Source organism: Hypomesus transpacificus, chromosome 8 (assembly GCF_021917145.1).
Source record: "Hypomesus transpacificus isolate Combined female chromosome 8, fHypTra1, whole genome shotgun sequence".
Lineage (NCBI taxonomy): Eukaryota > Metazoa > Chordata > Actinopteri > Osmeriformes > Osmeridae > Hypomesus > Hypomesus transpacificus.
Window position 1 is genome coordinate 8,860,845 of NC_061067.1, and position 23,852 is coordinate 8,884,696.

At 40.4% G+C, this 23,852-nt stretch overlaps 3 protein-coding genes across 8 annotated transcripts; all 3 read left to right on the plus strand.

Annotated features, from left to right (window-relative positions):
* The first annotated feature begins 988 nt into the window (after positions 1–988).
* On the plus strand, positions 989–10,044 carry LOC124470382 (phenolphthiocerol/phthiocerol polyketide synthase subunit C-like). 6 transcript variants are annotated; one of them, XM_047024231.1, is made up of 10 exons: positions 989–1,104; positions 1,243–1,347; positions 2,044–2,129; positions 2,293–2,375; positions 2,502–2,655; positions 2,979–3,139; positions 3,246–3,452; positions 3,572–3,753; positions 3,851–6,288; positions 6,367–10,044. In XM_047024231.1, the coding sequence occupies exons 2-10, from the start codon at positions 1,297–1,299 to the stop codon at positions 9,389–9,391; spliced, it is 6,387 nt and encodes a 2,128-aa protein (XP_046880187.1). In that variant the 5' UTR covers positions 989–1,104; positions 1,243–1,296; the 3' UTR covers positions 9,392–10,044. The 6 variants fall into 6 exon arrangements, with proteins under 6 accessions (XP_046880187.1, XP_046880184.1, XP_046880186.1 ...); XM_047024228.1 differs by having other exon boundaries at positions 3,851–10,044; XM_047024230.1 differs by having other exon boundaries at positions 2,296–2,375; positions 3,851–10,044.
* A 5,143-nt stretch (positions 10,045–15,187) lies between these two features.
* On the plus strand, positions 15,188–16,958 carry LOC124470356 (retinol dehydrogenase 12-like). The gene is made up of 6 exons (XM_047024196.1): positions 15,188–15,308; positions 15,447–15,549; positions 15,960–15,985; positions 16,116–16,308; positions 16,474–16,665; positions 16,856–16,958. Exons 1-6 carry the CDS (start codon positions 15,188–15,190, stop codon positions 16,956–16,958), a joined length of 738 nt encoding a protein of 245 aa, XP_046880152.1.
* On the plus strand, positions 15,836–22,523 carry LOC124470357 (patched domain-containing protein 3-like). Its single transcript, XM_047024197.1, has 6 exons — positions 15,836–16,283; positions 16,474–16,665; positions 16,856–18,212; positions 19,242–19,369; positions 20,610–20,755; positions 20,866–22,523. The coding sequence occupies exons 3-6, from the start codon at positions 17,526–17,528 to the stop codon at positions 22,521–22,523; spliced, it is 2,619 nt and encodes an 872-aa protein (XP_046880153.1). The 5' UTR covers positions 15,836–16,283; positions 16,474–16,665; positions 16,856–17,525.
* The last annotated feature ends 1,329 nt before the right edge of the window (positions 22,524–23,852 follow it).

Sequence of the window (23,852 nt, forward strand, 5' to 3'; positions counted from 1 at the left end):
CCTTGTGCAGCGTTCAGTGGAGGAATAAGGCGGCCAGTAGTTCATGCCATCCTGGACCCATGATGAAGGCACAACTTCGGTTTCCTTCTTCTCCGCAGAGATAAAGTCCACAATGTGAAACATGCTGTGTACATTGAGAAGTAATTATCATATTTATTAATCCCACAATTAGCTCACTAGATTGTATAGGATGTGGTAGGTACATGAAACATGTAGCCTACCTATGTATTTGAGGGATACATCGCTATCAGTTTGATATTTCCCGGCATGACCTCACTCTCGGTTAGTAAGTAGGTACTATCATATATTACATATATATATATGAACTATAAAACTGATAATACTTTGCCCTATGCTTTTACACGTATACTTAATCTTAGGTAAAATCAGGTCAGGTCCAACATATGATGACCCTAACCAGTCAAACACACACAAATCTGTGTGCTGGACACTGTAGGAGGTGAAAAAACATATGATGACCCTATGATGACCCTAACCAGTCAAACACACACAAATCTGTGTGCTGGACACTGTAGGAGGTGAAAAAAAATTCGGAGGCCATGGTCCTCAGATGCGCAACTCGATGATAAAACACTTGTCATCCCTGGAACTGGCATCAGCAAAGAGCGTTTTATTGTGTTTATCTTACACCGCCCACCGTCTTTCCTTTTCTCACACGTCCTCCAAGATTGCCCTTTCCTCACAGGTTTCTTTTTATGCTCTCTCTACTTTAATACATTTTGGGAAAATTGTATTTAATCATTTAATCACACGGAGTATAGCATGTTTAGTTATTGGTCTTAAATTTTAATATACCCCTTGATGACAAAGTGTACCTGTTGATGTATTTTATTATTTATGTTTATACCATCCAGTGACACTAGGTGGAACCATACAACCATTTTAGATTCAGATTTCAAGAATTCCTTTTTATTTGACTTTTTAACAGGAGCCAGAATCATTATGGCTTGCAGAGATATGTACAAAAGCAGTCAGCACTGAAATAAGATGTAGAAGGCTCCGGCAATAAAAACGTTGTTATCCTAAAGCTTGATTTGTCAGATACCAAGTCGATCAAGGAGTTCGCAGAGGTCATCAACTGGGGTAGGAGCATAATCACATGACATTTCTGTACATTAGGATCTTCTGACCCCTCCATAGACACCATAAGTTAAAGTGGAGATAATGGTACACGCACACCACATTGTTTTTATACTGGACTCTCCCCTGATCTGTCTGTAGAGGAAAGCAAACTGAACCTCCTTATCAACAATGCTGGAGTAATGGTTTGCCCCAATGGGAAAACAGCAGATGGCTTTGAGATGCAGATCGGTGTCAACCACATGGGTGAGTACAAACATGTATTAACAGGGCAGGGCAGGCACCTACACTTGGTCATTACCAGGGAGATGCAAACATAATGTGTGTTTATAACACTGTTGATGATTTACCCTGATCATATAATCTGAAATGTTGAGCGACCCCGAAACAATAATGACAAAAATAAGGAAGTACGAATTCAAGCATTACTTCAGAGTACAAAGTTAATAAAATAATATATAGCAAAGGTAAGTTACAGAAATGCAAGGCCCTTTCAAAGTTGAGGAAAGAAGTCTGCCCTTGTTCATTGAACACAAGTCATGACATGTTAACTCTCTTTAACGTCAGTGATAATGTACCTACTCACCATTAACTATTTTCAGGAAGTCAATTTACTTCCTGGTCCTGTTTCTGTAACAAGGATACAATAGCACAGAATAACTAGAGTTTAGTACATTTAGTCTTTTTTTTGAGAGTAGATCAGTATTGGATTTTTGTTTTTGTTACATAACACAAGGGTTAAGAGCAGAGAGCAAAGACTGTGATAAAAGTTTATTAATTGTGAAGTCAGTCTTTGTTTATGTTCTCCTTAAACCAAAATGATTTTTTTACTTCCTTCTTCCTGTCCTGAGTAATAACAGGTGGAACATTGTATCTGTACATATTGTGTACAGGAATCATTTACTAATTATTTACAAGGCACTTTAATAAAGCATCTGATAGGTTTCCAATGAAAGGTTAGACGAAGATATAAAAAGGTTTAACAAGAAAATGCTGTCAGTACCAACCCAGGATTCACTGCAGACAAGGTAGGACTAAAGTATACAGTTGAATTGGTTATTGACTGTATTAATTCTTGGTCAAACTTCAATGTCTGAAACTTAGAGCAAGTTCTGTGATTGACTGTTCTATTATTTAGATGACATATTTTGATGCATATTGGCAAAACACTGTCTGTGCGTTGATCCTCAGCAGCATTCACCTTCATAAGTTGAATATGGGGGACACTGAAGATGAAATCGCTGTCATTGGCATGGGATGCAATTTTCCAGGAGGTACACATTTATTTTGGCTTTACGTAACATTATGTATCAGAGACTTGTACATAATTATATTTATTATATACAATATATTCCGATAAGATAACTTTTTACTAAATGTTGAGTTGATGCTTTTGACAGGAGAGGGGCTTCAACATTTCTGGAATGTGCTGTTGGAGGGGAGGAACTGTGGTGGGCCAATTCCAAACGAAAGATTTGACATGTCCGAATGGTATGACCCAGACGACAACAAATCCGGAAAATCCCGCACGCAAAAAGCTGCTCTCATTGATGGGTATGTCCTTGTCCGTTGAAGGATGTAAAATATTTGATGAGTCATTTAAATGCTTCGTAAAATATTTTGCTAACAGACTAGCACATCAAATGTCTTATTTTCCACCTCATACAAATTGATTTTGGGATCTAGAAATACTCCACATGATGTATTAATTATAAACAGTCAAAAGCATGCATGTCACAGATCAATTTAAGTACAATTCGAACACCATATTTTACAGACATTTCAGTTAATTGTGTGAACTAAATTCTGACGTGAACTAAACAAATTTGGTATGCATATGTTTTTCTTCTTTCTTTTTGTTTTTTTACTGTTCCCAGGTTAAATGAATTTGATCACAAATTCTTCGGTATGTCAGAAACTGAAGTAGAACAAATGGACCCTCAGCACAGACTCCTTCTTGAGAGTACATATAGAACTTTAGAGAATGCTGGACTGCCAATGGAAAAGGCAAGTGGGACCAGAACAGGAGTATTTGTGGGTAAGTGATAATTAGTTACCAGCTTTAACAAGGATTCTTTTGAAATGTATAGGCAATTTTGTATGGCCACACTTCATGTACTGATTGTTTCTGCATTACTTTGAAGGGCTTATGAACAGAGATTATGAGAGTTGTGCTGTACAGAGAAGCCCAAATAGTATCAACCACTACACAGGCACTGGCATGGTTATGAGCATAGCAGCCAATCGAGTCTCCTACATGTTCAATCTCACTGGACCCTCACTGTCCATTGACTGTGCCTGTTCATCTTCTCTGGTTGCTATTCATTTAGGATGTCAAGCATTGAAACAAGGTAAGTCTTAAAGCACATATTCTATCCGTTGTACGTTACCTAGGGAAAATAATCAATAACCTTGGATTGATAATTCAGTCAAAGTTGTAACATGCCTACTATTTTCTTCCTCTTATCAGGTGACTGTGAGATGGCTCTGTGCGGGGGCGTCAGCTGTATTATAAACCCATGGATCTTTGTCGCTCTCAGCAAAGCAAAGATGATCTCACCTGAAGGCACCAGCAAACCTTTCTCCAGCAGAGCAGATGGCTACGGCAGGGGTGAAGGCTGTGGGATGGTGTTGTTAAAGCCATTGAAACAAGTAACATATTTTACATGATTTTAGCAAAATATCCTTATTTATACTTGAGCCACATTAAATGAACATATTGATATCACACATTAACTGTATTATACAGGCTCTCAAGGATGGCAACGAAATATGGGGCATCATCAGCAAAACTGCTGTCAACCAAGATGGCCGCTCAGTCACTCCAATCACCAAGCCATCCATGGTCCAACAGGAGGCGCTGCTGCGCACCATCTACTCTGCATCTGACCTGTCCAATGTCCAGTACATCGAGGCTCATGGGACTGGAACCCCAGTTGGGGACCCTATAGAGGCAGGGACCATCTCCAAAGTTATCGCCACAGCCAGACCTCCTGGCTCAGACACACTCCGCATCGGCTCTGTGAAAGGCAACATCGGCCACACAGAATCTGCAGCTGGAGTCGCAGGGCTGATCAAGGTACTTTTGATGATGAAGTATAAAACCATAGTACCTTCTGTCTTCTACTCTGAGGACAGTGCCAGTATAGATGTCAAAGCCCTGAATTTGAAAGTTCCAACCAAACCAGAAAAGTGGTCAGATGCTGTTATGGTTGCAGGAATAAATAACTTTGGTTTTGGTGGAACAAATGCACATGCTATTGTCAAACAATACAAGCAGACTCACACTCCTAAAAAGAGCGGTAGGAAATCTCACAAGTGCTTTGTCCTATCCGGAAGTTCCATCAAGTCGATTGATATGATGATGGAGGACACAATTCAGCAGATAGATGAAAACAGCGAATTTGACCTAGAAAGTCTCGTCTACACATCTGCGTGTAGGAGAAGCCACTTGAAACACAGGTACAGGCGGGCTTTCATGACCTCCACTCTGGCTGATCTGAAAAACCAACTGAAATTGACGCTGAATAAAAACATTGCCCTCTCAAATCCAGATACAAGGCTAGTGTTTGTCTTTTGTGGAAATGGTGTGACCTACCAGGGCATGTGCAAACAGCTTCTGAGAGAGGAACCTGTGTTCAGAGAGAAGGTCAGGGAAGTTGAGAGCCTTTTCCAGAGGTTCAGTAACATGGCAATCTTAGACAGACTGGAGGTTGAGTCTGGGGTTGATGATTTTTCAAAACCAGAGGTTATCCAGCCTCTACTCTTCGCCGTTCAAGTTGGCATTGCCAGTCTCCTGAAGCACTGGGGCGTCCGACCTGACGCTGTTCTTGGGCACTCTGTTGGAGAGGTTGCTGCCGCCCACTGTTCTGGCCTCTTGTCTCTTGAGGATGCTGTGAAGGTGATTTATCACCGCAGCATCTTACAGGGTATGGTCACAGGTGGAAAAATGCTTGTGATTAGCAACATGGCAGTGTTGGAAATCTTGAAGATGCTTCCAGATTACTCTGGAAAGATTTGCATGGCTGCATACAACAGCCCACAGTCTTGCACTCTTTCCGGTGATGCAGATGCTATTAAGAGTCTCCACCAGAAGTTAAGCATGTCAGACAAGAGTAAAACTCTGTTCTTCCATATCCTGGACGTTCCTGCCGCTTACCACAGCCATTTGATGGACCCCATCCTAACCCAAATAGAGGACAGGGTTGGCTCTTTGAAGGTGAACGAGACAGAAACTAAATTGTTCTCAACAGTGACAGGGAAGGAGGTGGAACAGGCAGACTTCACGACAGGGAAGTACTGGGCCAGGAACATCCGAGAGCCTGTTGCTTTTGAGCAGGCGGTGAGGTCTGCAGCCGACCAAAAGAAGAATGTGGTCTTTGTAGAGATAGGCCCCAGAAGGGCTTTACAGAGGAACATTATGGAGACTCTCGGAAAGGACATCACAGTCATCTCTTCTGTGAAACCAGAGAAAGATCATGAGACAATGCTTTCTGTCTTCTCCAAACTCTTTGAGCTTGGAGTCTGTGTTGATTGGGACCAGTTCTACAAGGGATGTGAGGTCTCACCAACACCTTTCCCAAGGTATAGGTTTGATTATAAAAAGGTAGAGCTTATCAATGGAAAATGGCAGAAAGAGACGTCCAGTAATCACAAAGCGCTAAGCCAGAACAGTGACGGCGATGGCTTTAGCTGTGATCTGTCTTTGCCATCTTTATCTTACCTCCTGGAACATAAGCACAATGGTGTCCCTCTCTTGCCAGGTGCCTTCTATGCTGATTTGGGTTTAACTGTTGCGCTGGAAAGTGTCAAACCAAAGGTTCCACTTAATACCCTGCAACTCAGCATTGACTTTCTGAGCCCATTCATTCTCACACAGAATGCACCCGAGATTCAAGTGCACGTTGAGCCTCATGAAGGTAAAACACGTTTCAAAATGCAGTCTTCTACTGCAACCTATGCAATGGGTATAGTTGTGTGCAAGCGAGAGAGACTGATTGAGGAGCAGAACATTTCCTTGAGCTCCATCTACAAGACATGCAAGCTACTGATTACTTCTGAGAAGCTTTACTCTGACCTAAACTCGATTGGATTTCAGTATGGTAATGTTTTCCAAAACAAGGGGGATATACACTACGGGGATGAATTTGGGGAGGCTATTTCAGTTGTCACTGTTTCTGAGGAGTTGCTGCCTGAATTGCATGACTATTGCATTCATCCCATAGTGTTAGACTACCTGATGCAACTTTTTCCTATTGTTTCCAATGTATTTGATGGAAGGCCAGGGTTCCCAGCCAGAATTGGAAGTTTGACTGTAAATGAACCCCTGCAAGAAGAGATGATCATCTATCTGAGAGCCACTAAAGTGGAGGATCGTCAGTTTGAGGTGTGTGGCTGCTTCGCAGACAAAGAGGGCAGGGTGTTGGTTGAGCTTCGGGATGTGTTGATCAAGTACCTAGGGAGCCACGCTGCTGTACTTGAGGAGGACTTCTACCACAATGAATTCCGTGTCGTCTCTGAAGACATGGCATCATCTCGTGGTCGCAAAACCTTGGTTTTCTCTGACCAGTTAGGAATATCGAGGTCTTTGCAACAGCACTTGAGTTCAAAATCTAAATACATCTCCTTTACACATGCTAAGGATATCCTGACCCATGGATTTCCCACTCTCTTGGCCAACCTCAAGATTACAGACATAAAGAAGAACTTTGAGGAGGTTTTGTTTGTGTGGGGTAACGAGGACCTCACAGCTCATACATCTGAGAGTGTTCTGGATAACATGGTGAACTGCTGTGAGACGTTCCGACAGGTCATCCTAGAACTTAGAGACACTCGTTTCACAAATTCCATCAGAGCAATAACCTATCGCTCAGCAGAAACCACAGTTGACCACATCAGCTCAGGCTTTGCCCTGTCTGGCATGATTAGGTCATGTGCTGCAGAGATGGCTGAGCTTTCAATTCAGTGGATTGACATCAACTCCATGTCCACTGATGACATTCAAGCTCTGTCACACATTTTAAGATCGTATCCATGCAGCAAGTACGCTGAGTTGGTGGTGAAAAATGGGTTGGTTTTCAATTCTACCATTGTTCACATTCCCCTTGAAAAAACGGAGAGCTCAATCTCTGAAGGGAAAGTCTGCTCAACAACTGAGCCCTGCACATTTCAGACGACTGACCCATACAGACTGACTACCTTGTCTGCCATTCCCTCTGACTTGGAGAATCAGTACATTCCTGATAAGACTGTTGAGATTCAGCTCAACAAGATGTGCGTTCATTCCGCTGATTACTTCCCCGTCAGCGTATCTGACCTGAACTTTGGCCAGACACTCTACTGGAGCAAACATGATGCTCAGAACCACAATGTTCTGGCTCTAGACTTCAATGGTACTGTCACTGCTGTAGGGAAGGGTGTACGCAAACTGAAAGTGGGAGATCAAGTTGTCTCTTGTTATCCAGTTGTGGCATCCACAAAAATCATCGTTCCTGAAGAGGCTTGCTACAAGACAAAGAGATTTCCATTTCTAAAAGAGACACCATGTGTTTCTTACTTTGTGTTGGCATGGGAAATCATGAACAGAGCATTGCCCAAAGTAAAAGAACAAAAGAAAACATTGGGAATCGTGACTTCTATTTGTGACTCAGCTCTACTGAAGGTCCTGTCTCTGACAGCAAGTAAATCTGGATGGGGTATTCATGTAGGAGGACAGTGCAATGGTGTTTTTGTAGATGTTGATGCAATAGATGCATTTGTCCTCCTACACCCATTTGATGAGTCTTTGGTTGCAAAAGCTGTCAATTTTCCTGGGGTGAAACATGTTGTCATTGTCTGTGAATCCCACACCCAAGGCTTGCTCACCCACACAGTTGTCAGAAGTGAAAAGGATAGCGTTCGCACACAGAACATCCTGATGACTATTATCTTACAGAAGGGGTCACTCAGAGCACAGATGCCACATGTATATCATTGGCTCAAGTCTTTGAACTTAGACAGGAGGGCATTTGTTCTCGACAGCTTCACTTTTCAGAGACAGACGTCCGGAAGCATTGAGTTCCTTCCTTTGGATGAGCAAAATTCCTACTTCAGCTCCAGGATGGTTCCTGTGGTGGCACTGTGCAAGGAGGACTCCAGAGGCGCACTTTCCAATATTCCCTTGCAACAGAAACCCTCCCAGCTTTTCCAAAAAAGAGCTGTGTACATTGTTACAGGTGGTCTGACTGGGCTGGGCTTTGAAACAGTCAGGTTCATTTCCAAGAAAGGGGGAGGGCATGTAGTTATTTTCTCCAGACGTAATCCCTCACCAGACATGCAGGTGGACATAAACAATGTGGAGAAAGAGACCGGTTCCTGCATCGTTTGCATCAAGTGTGATGTCTCTGTCTCTGAGGATGTGCAAAATGCAATTGGTCAGATTGGCAAGAATTTCCGCTCCTGTCCAATCAGAGGGGTTTTCCACAGTGCCGTTGTCCTGCATGATGAGTTGATTGAAACCCTTGACAAATCTCTCTTTGAGAAAGTCATGAAGCCAAAGGTGAATGGGGCTCTAAATCTGCACCATGCAACAGAACAATGCAAGTTAGATTACTTTGTGTGCTACTCCTCCATTTCTGCCTTTATTGGCAACGCCGCACAAATTAACTACAGTGCAGCAAACACGTTCCTGGACACATTCTGTCAGTATAGACGGAACATTGGACTGGCTGGGCAGTCCATCAACTGGGGGGCTTTGAACATTGGTCTTCTGCTGAACAAAGACCATTTCCATAGGTTCCTTGAAGCTAAGGGGCTGATGGTGATGGATGTGGCAGAGATACATGAAGGTTTGGAGCAAGCCTTACTGCTAAACAAACCCCAACAGGCAGTGTGTAGGTTTCACTACAAAAACATTATCAACAATATTCTCCCTAAAAATGCTGCATTGAAAGTCCGCCTGATTGATGTAATGGAGAAAACACTCCGCAAAACTCAACTTTCAGACTCAAAAGCAGATACAACTGTCTCTTTATCACCTCCTGCTGAATATATCAAATCTCTCCTCAGTGAAACACTGGGTGTTGACAAGAACGAGCTACATGAAGAGTCCACCCTCTATGCCTTGGGCATTGACTCAATGCTTGCTATGACTCTGCAAAATCGCATATTTCATGAGAGGGGTGTGAACTTGCCCCTGGTTAAAATCTTAGACCCAGATGCTTCTCTGTCTACATTGATAGCAGTTCTGGGGGAAGGAACAGAGGTTAAGGGTGATGATGAGGAAGCAGTCCTCGATGCAACAAGGCTGTAGGCCTCTCTGATGCATATGTTCAACATGAAAGCATAATCACATTACATGGGAAATGGCATTAGTTCATTACAGGAAACAATTGTTTCATCAAGAAAATATATTCTACTTGGCATGGTTATAATCATAAATTTAAACTGATGTAAAAAAAGGAAACACAAAATGCATTTTTGAACTGAGATTTTACTAAAAAGGAAAATTATGAAGAAAACAAATGCAATGCAAAGATGCAAAACCAACTACACTTGGCTACAAATCTGAATTAATCCATCGTGAAAACGACGATTTGTCAAACTGAAACAAATTAATCCCAAAACTAAAACTAAACTTCATAATATTGTTACTCGGTAAAGATCATATTATCAAGAGAATGTCACTGGATGTGCAAAATGCATCCCAGCAGGATTTTGATGACATTCAGGTATCATAAAATTTCAAGTCAAAGGTATACTGTATTGTGTACAATAAGGATTTTCTAAATCATCATAGCATTATTGTATGTGATTACTAATTTAATGCAACTGTTATTATTTATTCTGTAATGTTGTGAAGTCCAAAATGTATCACATTCTCTTACACATTAACGATGCAATGCACATGCTTTATTGTTTGAAAATGTTTTCAATACCCAGATGAACATTGGTGTATAACCTACAGTAGATTATAGTCATATTACTTAAACTAGTCACCATGAAATCAATTAAAATAAAGGACATTCAAAACGTTGATGTTGTGCTTAACTTGTGTCAAGAATTTACATAGGTGAAGCCTATGGAGGATTATAGGGGCCAAAACTAAATAAATAAATACTTGGATAAATAAATAATTATATAACACGAAGCTTAAATAAATGACACAAAATGTATAAATGTTACATGTATTTGTGTGTATATATATATATGTTTACGTTTTCATATGTTTACATTTATTTATTTATACTTACATTTATTTATTTATACTTACATTTATTTATTTATACTTACATTTATCCACGGTGAAACTTGCTGCAGCAAAATAAATCTGTCGTCTTCCCGTCACCAAGTCAGGGGGCGGGTTAAAGCCTCTGATTGGTGGTTCAACTTGAATCGACTGCTTTTGACTATTCCAAGGTGGCAGCACCTTGTGCGGATTCAATGAATGAAATATTGAATGCTACAGTGGTCGAAATGTTGGCGGAAGCTGAAGAGATGGAGGCACCTGCCAGTTCACTTTTTTTTAACATCATATTGAGAGCTTCGCTGAAATTATAGGAATGATATTGGCCCTAACTGACACAGACATCAATGAAAATGTTTTCACGATCCTCAGCGAGATGATACAGCATAGGGGTGGGCATATCGATCTTAAGACCGACAGTGGCCGGGTTGGGAAACCTGGCAACTATCGATACCAACGTTGGTATCAATAGCCTGATTGATAGCGTGATAAGATCGATACTTAAGTTTCATTCCACACTGAGTACACAACTCCCTTTACATCATAGTGGTTGTGCAAACACCGTCTAACTTCGCTCAAACTCACTTTGCCCCTCCATTGCTTTTCTAAGCCCAAAGTATCGGTATTGGCAATACTGGCCCTGTATTTACTCCTTGGTATCGGATCTATACCACATCGTGCAGTGTCCGCAGTGTCGCACACCCCTAGCAGCTGTAGAGTGAGGCGATAGAGGATCCCTCTAGATTGAAGCTTGATCGACTGGTTGAGCCTGCCTGGTGTGTAAAACTGTTCATTCACCAATCAGAGGCTTTGACCCGCCCCCTGACTTGGTGACGGGGGGACGATAGATTTATTTTGCTGCAGCAAGTTTCACCGTGGATAAATGTAAGTATAAATAAACAAATGTAAGTATAAATAAATAAATGTAAGTATAAATAAATAAATGTAAACACATGAAAACGTAAACATATATATATATACACACAAATACATGTAACATTTATACATTTTGTGTCATTTATTTAAGCTTTGTGTTATATAATTATTTATTTATCCAAGTATTTATTTATTTAGTTTTGGCCCCTATAATCCTCCATAGAAGCCTACCCAGGAGGTTCACTATGTAATTAAAGGCCGATCTTTGTTTGCATACAATTTTCAATTAAACTTTATGTGTACACTGTTGAGATCTCCCCAGAATGTGTACAAATAGTGTGGAAAGGCTAGGAATACATTGCCAAATTGTTGAAGATAATTATTGGCCTCGGATATTCGTTTTACCATCATAATTGGATCACATAGGCCTACTTTGTTGCAATGAATGAGCTGCCGTGCTCATTATAGCTCGCTGTGATGATTTTGTCAGTCCCAACCCTGTGTTCTCTCCGCATCATAAGCGTTGAGGAAGAGAAAGCACACCGACGATGCCCAACCGTGTAAGCCTCAGTAAATCAACTACTGTCCAGCAGCAACTATGACAGTATAAAACCGTTACACACAGTCTACTCTGTAGCCTATAATTGCTTAGTAGCCCACTACACGCCCAGAAGTTCACTTCTACTAAGGCCAATTTTATTAGCTCCCAAGACTGGTCGCTCTCTAGGCTACTTTCCTATTCAAGTGCGTCAGAAAATGAAAATACCCGTATGCATTAAGTTTTCAAGCCAAGTCAAAATAAAGTGTTCGTCGGGGGAACGTTGTAATTAGACCTGCCTAATATCACATTAATATCAAAACACAGGCCGTAGCCAAGTTGTTTCGCTGGGAGAGCAATTCATCATCAACAAGGTAATCAACTGAAACTTTTTTCTCCCTTCTCTGTCCAACATGCCGGTTAAACAAGGGCGGATCTACCGGGGTAGCATGGGGTGGCAACTGCGAATTTCTAATATCCCACTGCAAGTGAATGCAGCACTAGACGACTCCCCCTCCCCACTCCGCCGAGTCGGACATTTGCAAGAGCGAATTTCTAAAATGCAAGCCCAAACAAAGTCTGCAGATTCTTTTCACATTTTCTGCGGTTATTCAGACTGAAAATCAGCGGAATTCCGATAGCATTCCTGTTCTTGTGTCGGAGCCACCGAAGATGTTCCACAACAGTTTGACGCCGAATATGGTCATTGAATGATGATATAACTTTGCAGAAAAGTAGCCTATTGATCCATCCTTATAAAGATCACCTGAAAACTCCCTGGCCCTGTCTATTCCTGTAATTTTGGTTGATAGGTGTGTGATAACTTAGTTCTCAGTAAGAGATGATTCACTCGATATGACAACATTCATTCTTTAAACTCGGAATGGGCAGAGGTTGCAGTTAGCTAGTTAACTAATTTGAGTTGACAAGTTTATTTAAATTTTCGTAATTCTGCGCTCACGAATCACGTTTGGGCCTGCTAATATCCCACTGCAAGTGAATGCAGCACTAGACGACTCCAACCACACTCCCCACTGAGACCGAGGAAATCAGTTTTGAATTCGAGATTCAACGGACATTCATGTTCGTACCTCCATTCAGGCTCCGTGTCATATGTAGGGACCGGAGTAAAAGAGTAGACAGCCTGCCGAAAAACCTAGCAGACATTTGAATACACCATTTTCAGTGTTTCTTCAATGTCTTTGTCAATATCGACCATACAAACTTCAAACGTGTTTCACATTCTTCGACTACTAGCTAACCAAGTTGTCCAACCTTCGGTTTGGTGATACCGTTTATTATTGAGTAACCAATAGCCAATAAAAAAAATGAAAACACTTTTGAAATTTGTGTTCATTGTTTCCTCAATATCTTTGATTTAAGGCTTTAATAAAGTGCCATAATAATGTAGCCTAATGTTTTTGAGTTAAAATGTCTTAATTTGGGGGCATTCCAAATTAACATTTATTCCAAATAAACATTGATTAATATGACTACGATTCGATCAGCATATAAACTTCTGCCACTGAGGTGCTACCCCTCAAAATCTCCTTCCACCCTCTTAAGAGGCAATTGCCACCCCATGAATATTTTTCGAGATCCGCCCCTGACGGTTAATATGGCTGGATGCCGCACAGACTGCGTTAAGAAGCCTTTCTCCATTGGATAATACGTTCGTCCGGTTTGTTGGATTGCACCCATGGTGGTTCTTCATCGAACCTCTCGTCCTCTCCACTGCGCTTGGATTTGGAATTTACTTCCTCGAGGATTTCAATGACATTGAGACCAATTTATGCCAACTAAAGGACCTGCAAAACTTGAGAGGCGTTTTGGGCAAGACAACTTTCCACTGAACAATTCTGTGTTTTCTAACCAGAGACTGCATACAGATGGAATATATGTGTCCTTCATAGGCGGTTTCTAAAGCTCCCCACATTTTCACAGACGTTCAAGAAATACTAAGTTTAGACAAGAAAGTCAAATAAATTAATATTTCTAATGGTCTTGAACAGCTTACATTAGAAGCAAGGTAAGGTAAGTTTAATTGTTTTTTACATACACTGTACAAGTCAAGTATTAAGAATACATATTAGTTTAACATTCATCAGCTGATAAAATGGTAGTTGATAATATTCATCACAGCTCTTATATCATTATCATCTTATATCATATATTACATATATATATGAACTATAAAGCCGATAATACTTTGCCCTATGCTTTTACACGTATACTTAGTCTTAAGTAAAATCAGATCAGCTCCAACATATGATGACCCTAACCAGTCAAACACACACAAATCTGTGTGCTGGACACTGCTAAGGAGGTGATGACACAGGTCCATGTGCTGTGAAGCACAGTTAATCACTCACTGAATAGCTCGGTAGTTGTCATCTTTGTCTTTAAGCTACACCCAGAACCTGGAGGTCTGTAGCTCTTGTGAGATTCATTTAAGGGGCCGAGTATTAAGCCAACATCCATTGTTCATCCCTCAGCGAGGAGAATGGAGATCTTGGCTGTAATAGGTGGGCACTGGGCAGGGATGCCAGGGAAGGGGATGGGTCATGAACATTACAAAGTGCCACATGCTATTATGTGGCAATGATGTTTAAAAACGTATCCGTGTTTTGAATCTTTCAGTGATACAATTTTTTAGGCACACCTTCAAAAAAACTAGTGTAAAAAAATAAATAAAAAGATTTACAAGATATGGGGATCTTGCTGTTGTTACACTGTTGTCATCTGAAATGCAATATTTGCAACCTTACAAGTGTGTCAGTATCCTTGGAGATCATTCTTTTATAAGATCTACAAGTAAAAGATGAAAAAAAAGATCTTGCACAAATGGGTGGTTTTCATTTCAGGGAAGTAAAGTCATGTCTGTTTTGTACAACAGTATTGTCTTTCTCGCTAGAAGAACCAGGGCCTCACTTCTTATTTGCTTGTAGTCTATTTAACTCCTGCAAATTGACCACCAATAGGAAATTAAATCATTTGACTCAATTCATTGGATAAAAAATTCGGAGGCCATGGTCCTCAGATGCGCAACTCGATGATAAAACACTTGTCATCCCTGGAACCCATACTGGCTTCAGCAAAGAGCGTTTTATTGTGTTTATCTTACACCGCCCACCGTCTTTCCTTTTCTCACACGTCTTCCAAGATTGCCCTATCCTCGCAGGATTCTTTTTATGCTCTCTCTACTTTAATACATTTTGGGAAAATTGTATTTAATCATTTAATCACACGGAGTATGGCATGTTTAGTTATTGGTCTTAAGCTTAAATATACCCTTGATGACAAAGTGTACCTGTTGATGTGTTTTATTATTTATGTTTATACCATCCAGTGACACTAGGTGGAACCATACAGCCAGTTTAGATTCAGATTTCCAGAATACCTTTTATTTGACTTTTTAACAGGAGCCAGAATCATCATGGCTTGCAGAGATGTACAAAACAGTCAGCACTGAAACAAGATGTAGAAGGCTCCGGCAATACGTTGTTATCCTAAAGCTTGATTTGTCAGATACCAAGTCGATCAAGGAGTTCGCAGAGGTCATCAACTGGGGTAGGAGCATAATCACATGACATTTATGTACATTAGGATCTTCTGACCCCTCCATAGACACCATAAGTTAAAGTGGAGATGATGGCACTGGCACACCACATTGTTTTTATACTGGACTCTCCCCTGATCTGTCTGTAGAGGAAAGCAAACTGAACCTCCTTATCAACAATGCTGGGGGAGGCCAGCCCAGGGCAGGGCAGGCACCTACACTTGGTCATTACCAGGGAGATGCAAACATAATGTGTGTTTATGCCACTGTTGATGATTTACCCTGATCATATAACCTGAAATGTTGAGCGACCCCGACACAATAATGACAAAAATAAGGAAGTACGAATTCAAGCATTACTTCAGAGTACAAAGTTAATAAAATAATATATTGCAAAGGTAAGTTACAGAAATGCAAGGCCCTTTCAAAGTTGAGGAAAGAAGTCTGCCCTTGTTCATTGAACACAAGTCATGACATGTTAACTCTCTTTAACGTCAGTGATAATGTACCTACTCACCATTAACTATTTTCAGGAAGTCAAGTTACTTCCTGGTCCTGTTTCTGTAACAAGGATACAATAGCACAGAACAGAGTTAAGTACATTTAGTCTTTTTTATTTTTTTGAGAGTAGATCAGTATTTGTTCTTTCGTGTGGACCCCAGGAATAATGTCAAACACTTTCTGGAAGGTAATGGGGATTCAAAAAAAGAAATAAAGGAATACATTAATAGTGAAGCTAAGAAGGTAGACACATACATGGTCACACCATCGTTTTAGGTTAATTCCTGTTGATGTACTTATTGATTGACTTGATCAAGAGATCAGCCCCTTCCAGGATCATCAACATCATTCTATAGCCCACAGCTGGGGCAACACCAACCTGGACGACATCAAACGTGAGAAGGGCTACAACAAGAACAAGGCCTACAGCCAAAGCAAACTGGCCAACATCCTCTTCACTCATCTACTGGCCAAGAGGCTAGAAGGTCATCTTTATCTGTCCTTCATTTGGTTAATGTCCGGGACTCTGTACTGCAGTAGTCTATTTACACTTGAGCACCTCAAATATGAATGCTTTGTGTGGTGTAGCTGCAAAACAGTGCTGCGTCTCATACCTTATTGTTTAATTAATGTATAGTACTGTATGATGGAGTTTAACATTCCCTCCCTTCCTAGGTACCGGTGTGACTGCCTACTCCCTCCACCTGGAGTGGTCCAAACTGACCTGTGGAGACACCTCAACCCTGCACAGCAGGCTGTCATGAAGATGGTCAGCCCGTTCACCAAGAACTCAGTCCAGGGAGCTCAGACAACCATCTACTGCGCTGTGGACCCTGGACTGGAGACCAAGAGTGGTGGATATTACAGGTGAGCTCAGGTTTGGTTGGTTTGTTTGTCACTCAGAAAACGGATAAAATAATAATAATAATAATATTAATATTATAATAACAGTATTTATTATTTTGTTTAGTAGAGCCTATACATTTGCTCTGTTGATGATGTAGGTACTGGAATACTGTTTGGCCTCATGTTGTGTGTCGTCTGTGTTTGCTCACAGTGACTGTGCCCCTGCCACCTGCTCCAGGGCTGCCACAGACGACAGCGTGGCTCAGAAACTGTGGGATCTCAGCTGTCAGATGCTCTCTATATCCTGGGATTGATGTGTGTCGACGTCATCCAACTGCTACCTTTTGAAATATAGTGCAAGTTTACACAAAATGACCAAGTGGAGATTCCACATACAATTTGAGCATTTATTAGCTTTGAACTTTGTTCTGTAATTGGTTGGGAATGAGTATAGAACATTTTCCACAGAGATGTAACATTGAGCAGCTTACTCTCACAAACCAAAGATTATTGTTCCTGTAGACAGGTACATAATATACTGGATGTAATAACAATATAAATCTGCTTGTGGGACCTGGCGAGTTATTGCTTGTACTCTTCATAAAAAAATGTATTCTTATGTATTTATAAATGTATTGCGGGTAATTTGTCTGTTCTGTGACATCACCGTTCATTGTTGCATCTGATGCAGATTTTATTATTCCACATATTACTGTTTACATATTACTACCTTCTCAGGAGGCTTATCTTGTTGCCACAGACAGTAATAGCACACTGTATAAAAGGGTCTGCTATCAGACCTGACGGGAATCCAGAGCAGGAAAGTTGTTCATGTAAATCTACACCTTAATTTCTTATAGAGAAGTTACGTTGAGAAGAAAATGCCTGGATTCAAGACAAACTGCATTGAAAAGCCCTTATCAGAGGGTTTTGGAAAACTGGGCAACTTTGTTGGAAGGCATTACTGGTGTTTTTTTATTATTCCTCTGTTGGTGTCAGCCGGTCTCGGAGGAGGATTCTACTTCCTCAAAGACAGAGAGGCAAATGGAATTGAAGAGCAGTTTACACCCGTGAATGGACCTGCTAAAGACGAGAGACTCATTGTCAAAACTAACTTCCCAAACAATGACAGCGAATTCTCTCGCTTGAGACTGTATACTGAAGGGACTTTTGCATCTCTGATTTTGAGTGACACAGAAAATGTGCTCTCAAACAAAGGTTTTGCAAAGATTGTTGAAATGGACCAACTTGTTAAGGATATTAAAGTAGCAACAATTGGCTTCAGTGACATTTGTGCTAAGATTGCTGGAGAATGTATGACAAATTCCATTTTTTACATTGTTAAAACTCCTGCTGATGCTGATAGCACACCCATTACATACCCATTTAATGGTAGTATTTTCACTGCCTCTGAGATTGGTGGTGTGAAACTTAAACCAGGGTCAGAGCAAATTGAGAGTGCAAAAGCTATCAGGCTATTTTATTTCTTAAATGATGTGAACCAGACTGTAAATACAATTTGGCTGACAAAGTTCATCAACAACATTTCAAAAATTGAAGATAACGAGGTAAGAACTTTTAAGATTGTACACATTTAGTACCAGTGCATTCAAATAAAACAGCGCTGCTATAATAACGTACAATACAAAATCTGTTTATATATGAACTTGGCACATAAATTATTACTTTCAGTAACACTTTACAATAAGGGTGCATTAATTATGCAATTAGTAATGAAGTATTACTACTTAATTATGAATTGATCTTCAATGCATCATTTTTAAATAGGGAGTCACATAGGATTTACTATTAATTAAATCTGGCATGATGGATGATTCAATATTAACACATGAACTGATAGGTGAGTAACTACTCAATTTAAATGCAAACTAATACTGTTAGTAAAACCCAGAGTTAACAGGGTAAACTAATTGTAATACCGTTAATTCATGTTAATTACCACAACGACGGATTACTGCCAGACATCGACAACCGGACTGAATCACTGGACTACCAGATGAATATGGAACGGGTTCATGCGGAACAGAAAGAACACGCAAACGGATACCGCCATTTCAGTCATGGCGGTCCGTTGTTCAGATTTTGGTGCTATGCTATTTTCGTGCAGCACTACTTACCCGTTCTTCGTCTGCTATATCTGACCTATGAATCAATGCGCAACTGTTCCACAGAACTAACATAGTGTGGATGGTGTGTGGCTAGTCCAGCATCAATACTCATCAACCTCATAGAGACGTTACTTAATCATTTGTTAATGGTAATTTGCCTTACCAGGTAAAGTCATAACATTATGATACACTCCCAAATCATTAACTCATTATTCATTAAAACAGATACACATCAGATAGACAACCTTTGATGATTCATGCATTAGTTAAAGCATTAATGAAAGCTCATTAATGCACCCTTACTGTAAAGTGTTACCTTTTTTTCTGTCAAATAGACTTGGAATATTGCCAGTCTCACATCTCACGAATTATAACTTTTGAAGTATTTTCAAAATTTGTTCTGAGAAGTTGTTTAAAAGAAGTGTGTGGGATGTACCACTAATGTCTTACTTCTTTTGACAATTGTAGATGTCAGTTTCTTATTTCACTTCACTATCAAGGGAAGAGGAATTTGAAAAGAGCACAGACTCCATCATTCCTTTGTTCTCAGTGACGTATACCATCGCCATTACTTTTTCTATCATGTCATGTATGAGGTATGTCTAGTCTTCATTCTACCTCACATCAACTTTATAATCACTCTTACTTATCTATGTTATGAAAATATGATCGAAAATACAATGGTAAACAAATAATGACGATAAAAGCTTGAAGCAGTTTTAAAATCAAATCAAAACAAATGTATTTGTATAGCCCTTTTTACACGCAAGCATGTCACAGAGGGCTTCACATACGCCCATAGAACTGCCCCTCAACCAACCTAAACCCTCAAGGAAAAAGTCCCAGAAAAACAGAGTGGTGACAGAGAGGGGGAGAGCAGGGATTAGAGAATGCCAGGAGCAGGTAACAGTTACAGTCATAATAGAATGAGATCCCCACAGTCAAGTGTGGACTAGTGCAGCACTTTAACAGAGCAAAAAGGGGTATTTGATGCAGCCCCACACACCAAGACAGCAACAGCCTCCCTCGGTTGGAACATGAAATCTGTTCCAGGGGAAAGAACTCTAAAATAAGTTATACTTATAAGGATGAAAACAACCCGTCCCCCGGGTTGTTTTCACACACAGAGGCAAACAAGCACCCAAGGTTTATAAATAAAGTACATACACACATACTTACCTTTAACAATCATAGAATTGACTTAAAAATTCAAAGTCAAATTGGGAGGGGTTAAATGGCTAAGGAATCTGAATATTAATTAGAAGGTTGCCGGTTCGATTTTGGCTGAGTGAATGGATGTTGTGTCCTTGGGCAAGGCACGTCACCCTACTTGCCTTAGGGGAATGTCGCTGTACTTACTGTAAGTCGCTCTGTATAAGAGCATCTGCTAAATGACTAAATGTAAATGTTACTTTATTGTCAATCAGACCATGCAACAAGTAATTACACAGACGTTCGAAATTGCTTTTCCCCATACCATGCTGCTATTCAGCACTTTGCACTTCTATATGCAACTCCTGTATGTTGTTCTTATCATAAATATGTTGTTTATTAACCTGTTGATATCGGTTTGCACTATTTTGTCAAAATGTTGTATTATGCATATTTTGGGGATACTACGTGTTATTTTGCATATGAAGTACATAGTGCAGACATTTACCTTACATAGTTAAAAACAAATAAATAATTTAGCTGGTCTTTAGTGGGTGTATTTGGCACAGGAGCACCTGTTCTGTTATCTGTTATCTGTTAAAGAGCTGTTATCTGCTGTACTTACTATTTACAGTATTGTTTGATGGATGAACTTTTAGCTAAAGAGAGGTGTGTTGTTTGTAGGTTGGACTGTGTGAGGAATAAGGTGTGGGTGGCCACCTTCGGTGTCCTCTCAGCAGGCTTGGCAGTGGTGTCCAGTTTTGGGTTGTTGCTCTACTGTGGGATGCCCTTCGCTACCACTGTGGCAAGTGCTCCGTTTTTGATTCTGGGTAAGTTTACAGACTGCGCTTGTGACACACAAAACGAGTTAAGAGAGATCCTGTACAATGCAACTCTCTTCAAAGTTTGTAAATGACACCCTGTGTAATCTGTTTTTTAGGAATCGGTGTTGATGATATGTTCATCATGATTTCTTGCTGGCAGAAGTCTCAAGTTAACCACAGAGTAGAGGACCGTATGGCAGAGACGTACAAAGATGCAGCAGTTTCCATCACCATCACAACGCTGACCGACGCCTTGGCTTTCTATATTGGTCTCTTAACTCCCTTTGCCTCTGTGCAGTCTTTCTGTATGTATACTGGCACTGCAGTTGTATTCTGTTACTTGTACAACATCACTTTCTTTGGTGCGTTCTTAGCACTGAACGGACACAGAGAGAAAAGCAACAGGCACTGGCTGACCTGCATGAAGGTACCAGAACCCAGCTCTGCCCAGTACAACACATGTAGTGAAGGGGGCTACTATGTTAAAGACACAGGGAAGGAAGAACCAATGCCAATCAACAACTTTTTCAAAAACTATTATGGGCCATTTCTGACAAAGAAGTTGACCAAGGGGTTTGTAATGCTCCTCTATGCTGGGTATTTGGCTGCAAGCATTTATGGCTGCTTCCAAATGAAAGAGGGCATCGATCTGAAACAGTTAGCAACTGATGGTTCATATGTGGGTAGCTATTATGATGACGAAGACCAGTACTTTTCAGAATTCGGCCCAAATGTGATGGTTGTTGTGACAGACACACACTTCCTATACTGGGATGCTAATGCCCGGGACAAACTTGATGCTTGTCTTCACAAGTTTGGGGATCTAACCATTGATAATCGACCACTGGTCGCCGCAAATATGACTATATCTTGGCTAAATCAATATATGACATATGGAAATGCAATAAGTTTGAATCTTACTGACAAAAAAATCTTCATTGATAATTTACCAATTTTTTTCAATCTTTCATCTGCCACACACGCTTTTAGACAGGATGTGAACTTTTCAGTGACTGAAGGGCATATTTATGCCTCCAGAATGTTTGTCCAGACAGTTGATATTCGGACAGCCATTGATGAAAAGAACATGCTGAATGAGTTCAGAAAGACAGCTGAAGCCTGTCCTGAGGCCTTGGTTGTCTACCACCCTGCTTTCATTTTCTTTGATCAATATGTAGTCATTGTTACTAACACCATCCAAAACATTGTTGTGGCCACTGTTGCTATGCTGGTCATCTCTCTTCTGCTAATTCCCAGTCCCATATGTTCCCTATGGGTGACCTTTGCCATTGCCTCGGTCATAGTTGGAGTTGCTGGTTTCATGGCTTTATGGGATGTTAACCTAGACTCTGTCTCCATGATCAATCTTGTCATCTGCATCGGGTTCTCAGTGGACTTCTCAGCTCACATTTCTTATGCCTTTGTCACAAGCAAACAGCCCACAGCTGATGACAAATTAATAGAGGCTGTTTTTAACTTGGGGTATCCTATCATTCAGGGGGCTCTGTCTACTATTTTAGGAGTAGTGGTTCTGTCTGCATCTGAGAGCTACATCTTCAGAACATTCTTTAAAATAATGTTCCTGGTCATCTTGTTTGGGGCTTTACATGGTGTGACTTTTATACCAGTGTTTTTAACCTTCTTTGGAAAATGTAGCACTCAAATCAGTGATGAAATGAAGGACATTGGACAGTCAGAAACATCAAACCCACCAGTTAACACTTATGCAAATCAGATGAGTAACGGCAAATACAATCCTAATTTAAATGTTTAAACTCATACTACTGTTGAAAGGGTGACTGCTACTAATGTAGATTATCAGTGCAACTTTTAGATCCCCTACTGTTTGTAGTTGAAGAACAGTACGTGGATCTCTTCTCCATCTTACCATTACAGGAAAGATGTAACTCCTAGTGCAATATTTCACCTTTGTAGACCTTGCCACTTACTATGTAACAATGCATTCATTATATTTGTGCCTCTGGTTTCCATGATGTTGACATTTTTGAAAATTGTGATATCATTTATTTTAAGAAATCTGTTAATTTTGTCATTAAATAATTATGAAAATGATTATAATGTTTGCATATTGCACTTCTGAAAACATTTTAACAGTTTATTTGATCACGATTCAGAATTATGGTGAGTCAGATGGCTGAGCTGTGAGGGAGTCGGGCTTGTAATCAGAAGGTTGCCGGATCAATTTCCCGCAGTGCCAAATGAAGTTTTGTGCTTGGGCAAGGCACTTCACCCTACTTGCCTCGGGGGGAACGTCCCTGTACTTACTGTAAGTCGCTCTGGAGAAGAGCGTCTGCTAAATGACTAAATGTAAATGTAATTATACAAAAACTAAAAATGCATACATAAAAAAGAAACTTTGTTCACTGTCTTTCTGTAGTATTTAATTAAGGCTTATGATGTTTGTGTCATTATTAGCAGAGCCTAATGCAGTTTGGTACAGGCTGGTAGCAGAGCCAAGCCTAATGCAATTTGGTAGAGGCTGGTAGCAGAACCAAGCCTGTGTAGTGTGGTAGAGGCTGGTAGCAGAGCCAAGCCTGTGTAGTGTGGTAGAGGCTGGTAACACTTAAAAGACATCAGAATTAAATATAAATTCGTAGGCTATAGAGGATACATAATTACGAACGCTATAGAATACATTCATTGACATTTAGCAGACGGGGGGTTGCTAATCAATAACATATAGTATCAGACACTGTAGTGAAAAATATTCAACGTCTTCAACCAATCAACCAATCCAACCAATTCAACTTTCAACCAATTCTCAAAGTTTGAAACAACACTTGAACTCAGCAAAGTTTGAAGCAACGTGTTTAGTAGAGTTCTGAGTGACAGAGATTTCAACAAACGTGAGCAAGATCCCTAACCTGGTCCTAACCAGACTCTCGTACATTTCATTTGAACAGAGAGTCTGGGCTCGCTCCATTGACAAGCGTTGATTTCCTTGTAGGTGGGTACTCTGTTGAAGTTTAAAACTATTGGATCTGCCTAGAGCCACTTTGATCTGCCATAACCATGGCTAGTGTTCTCTTTAAGCAATTCCTTCACCACTACTGTAAGAAAGCTAGTTGCCTTAGCTGTAAAA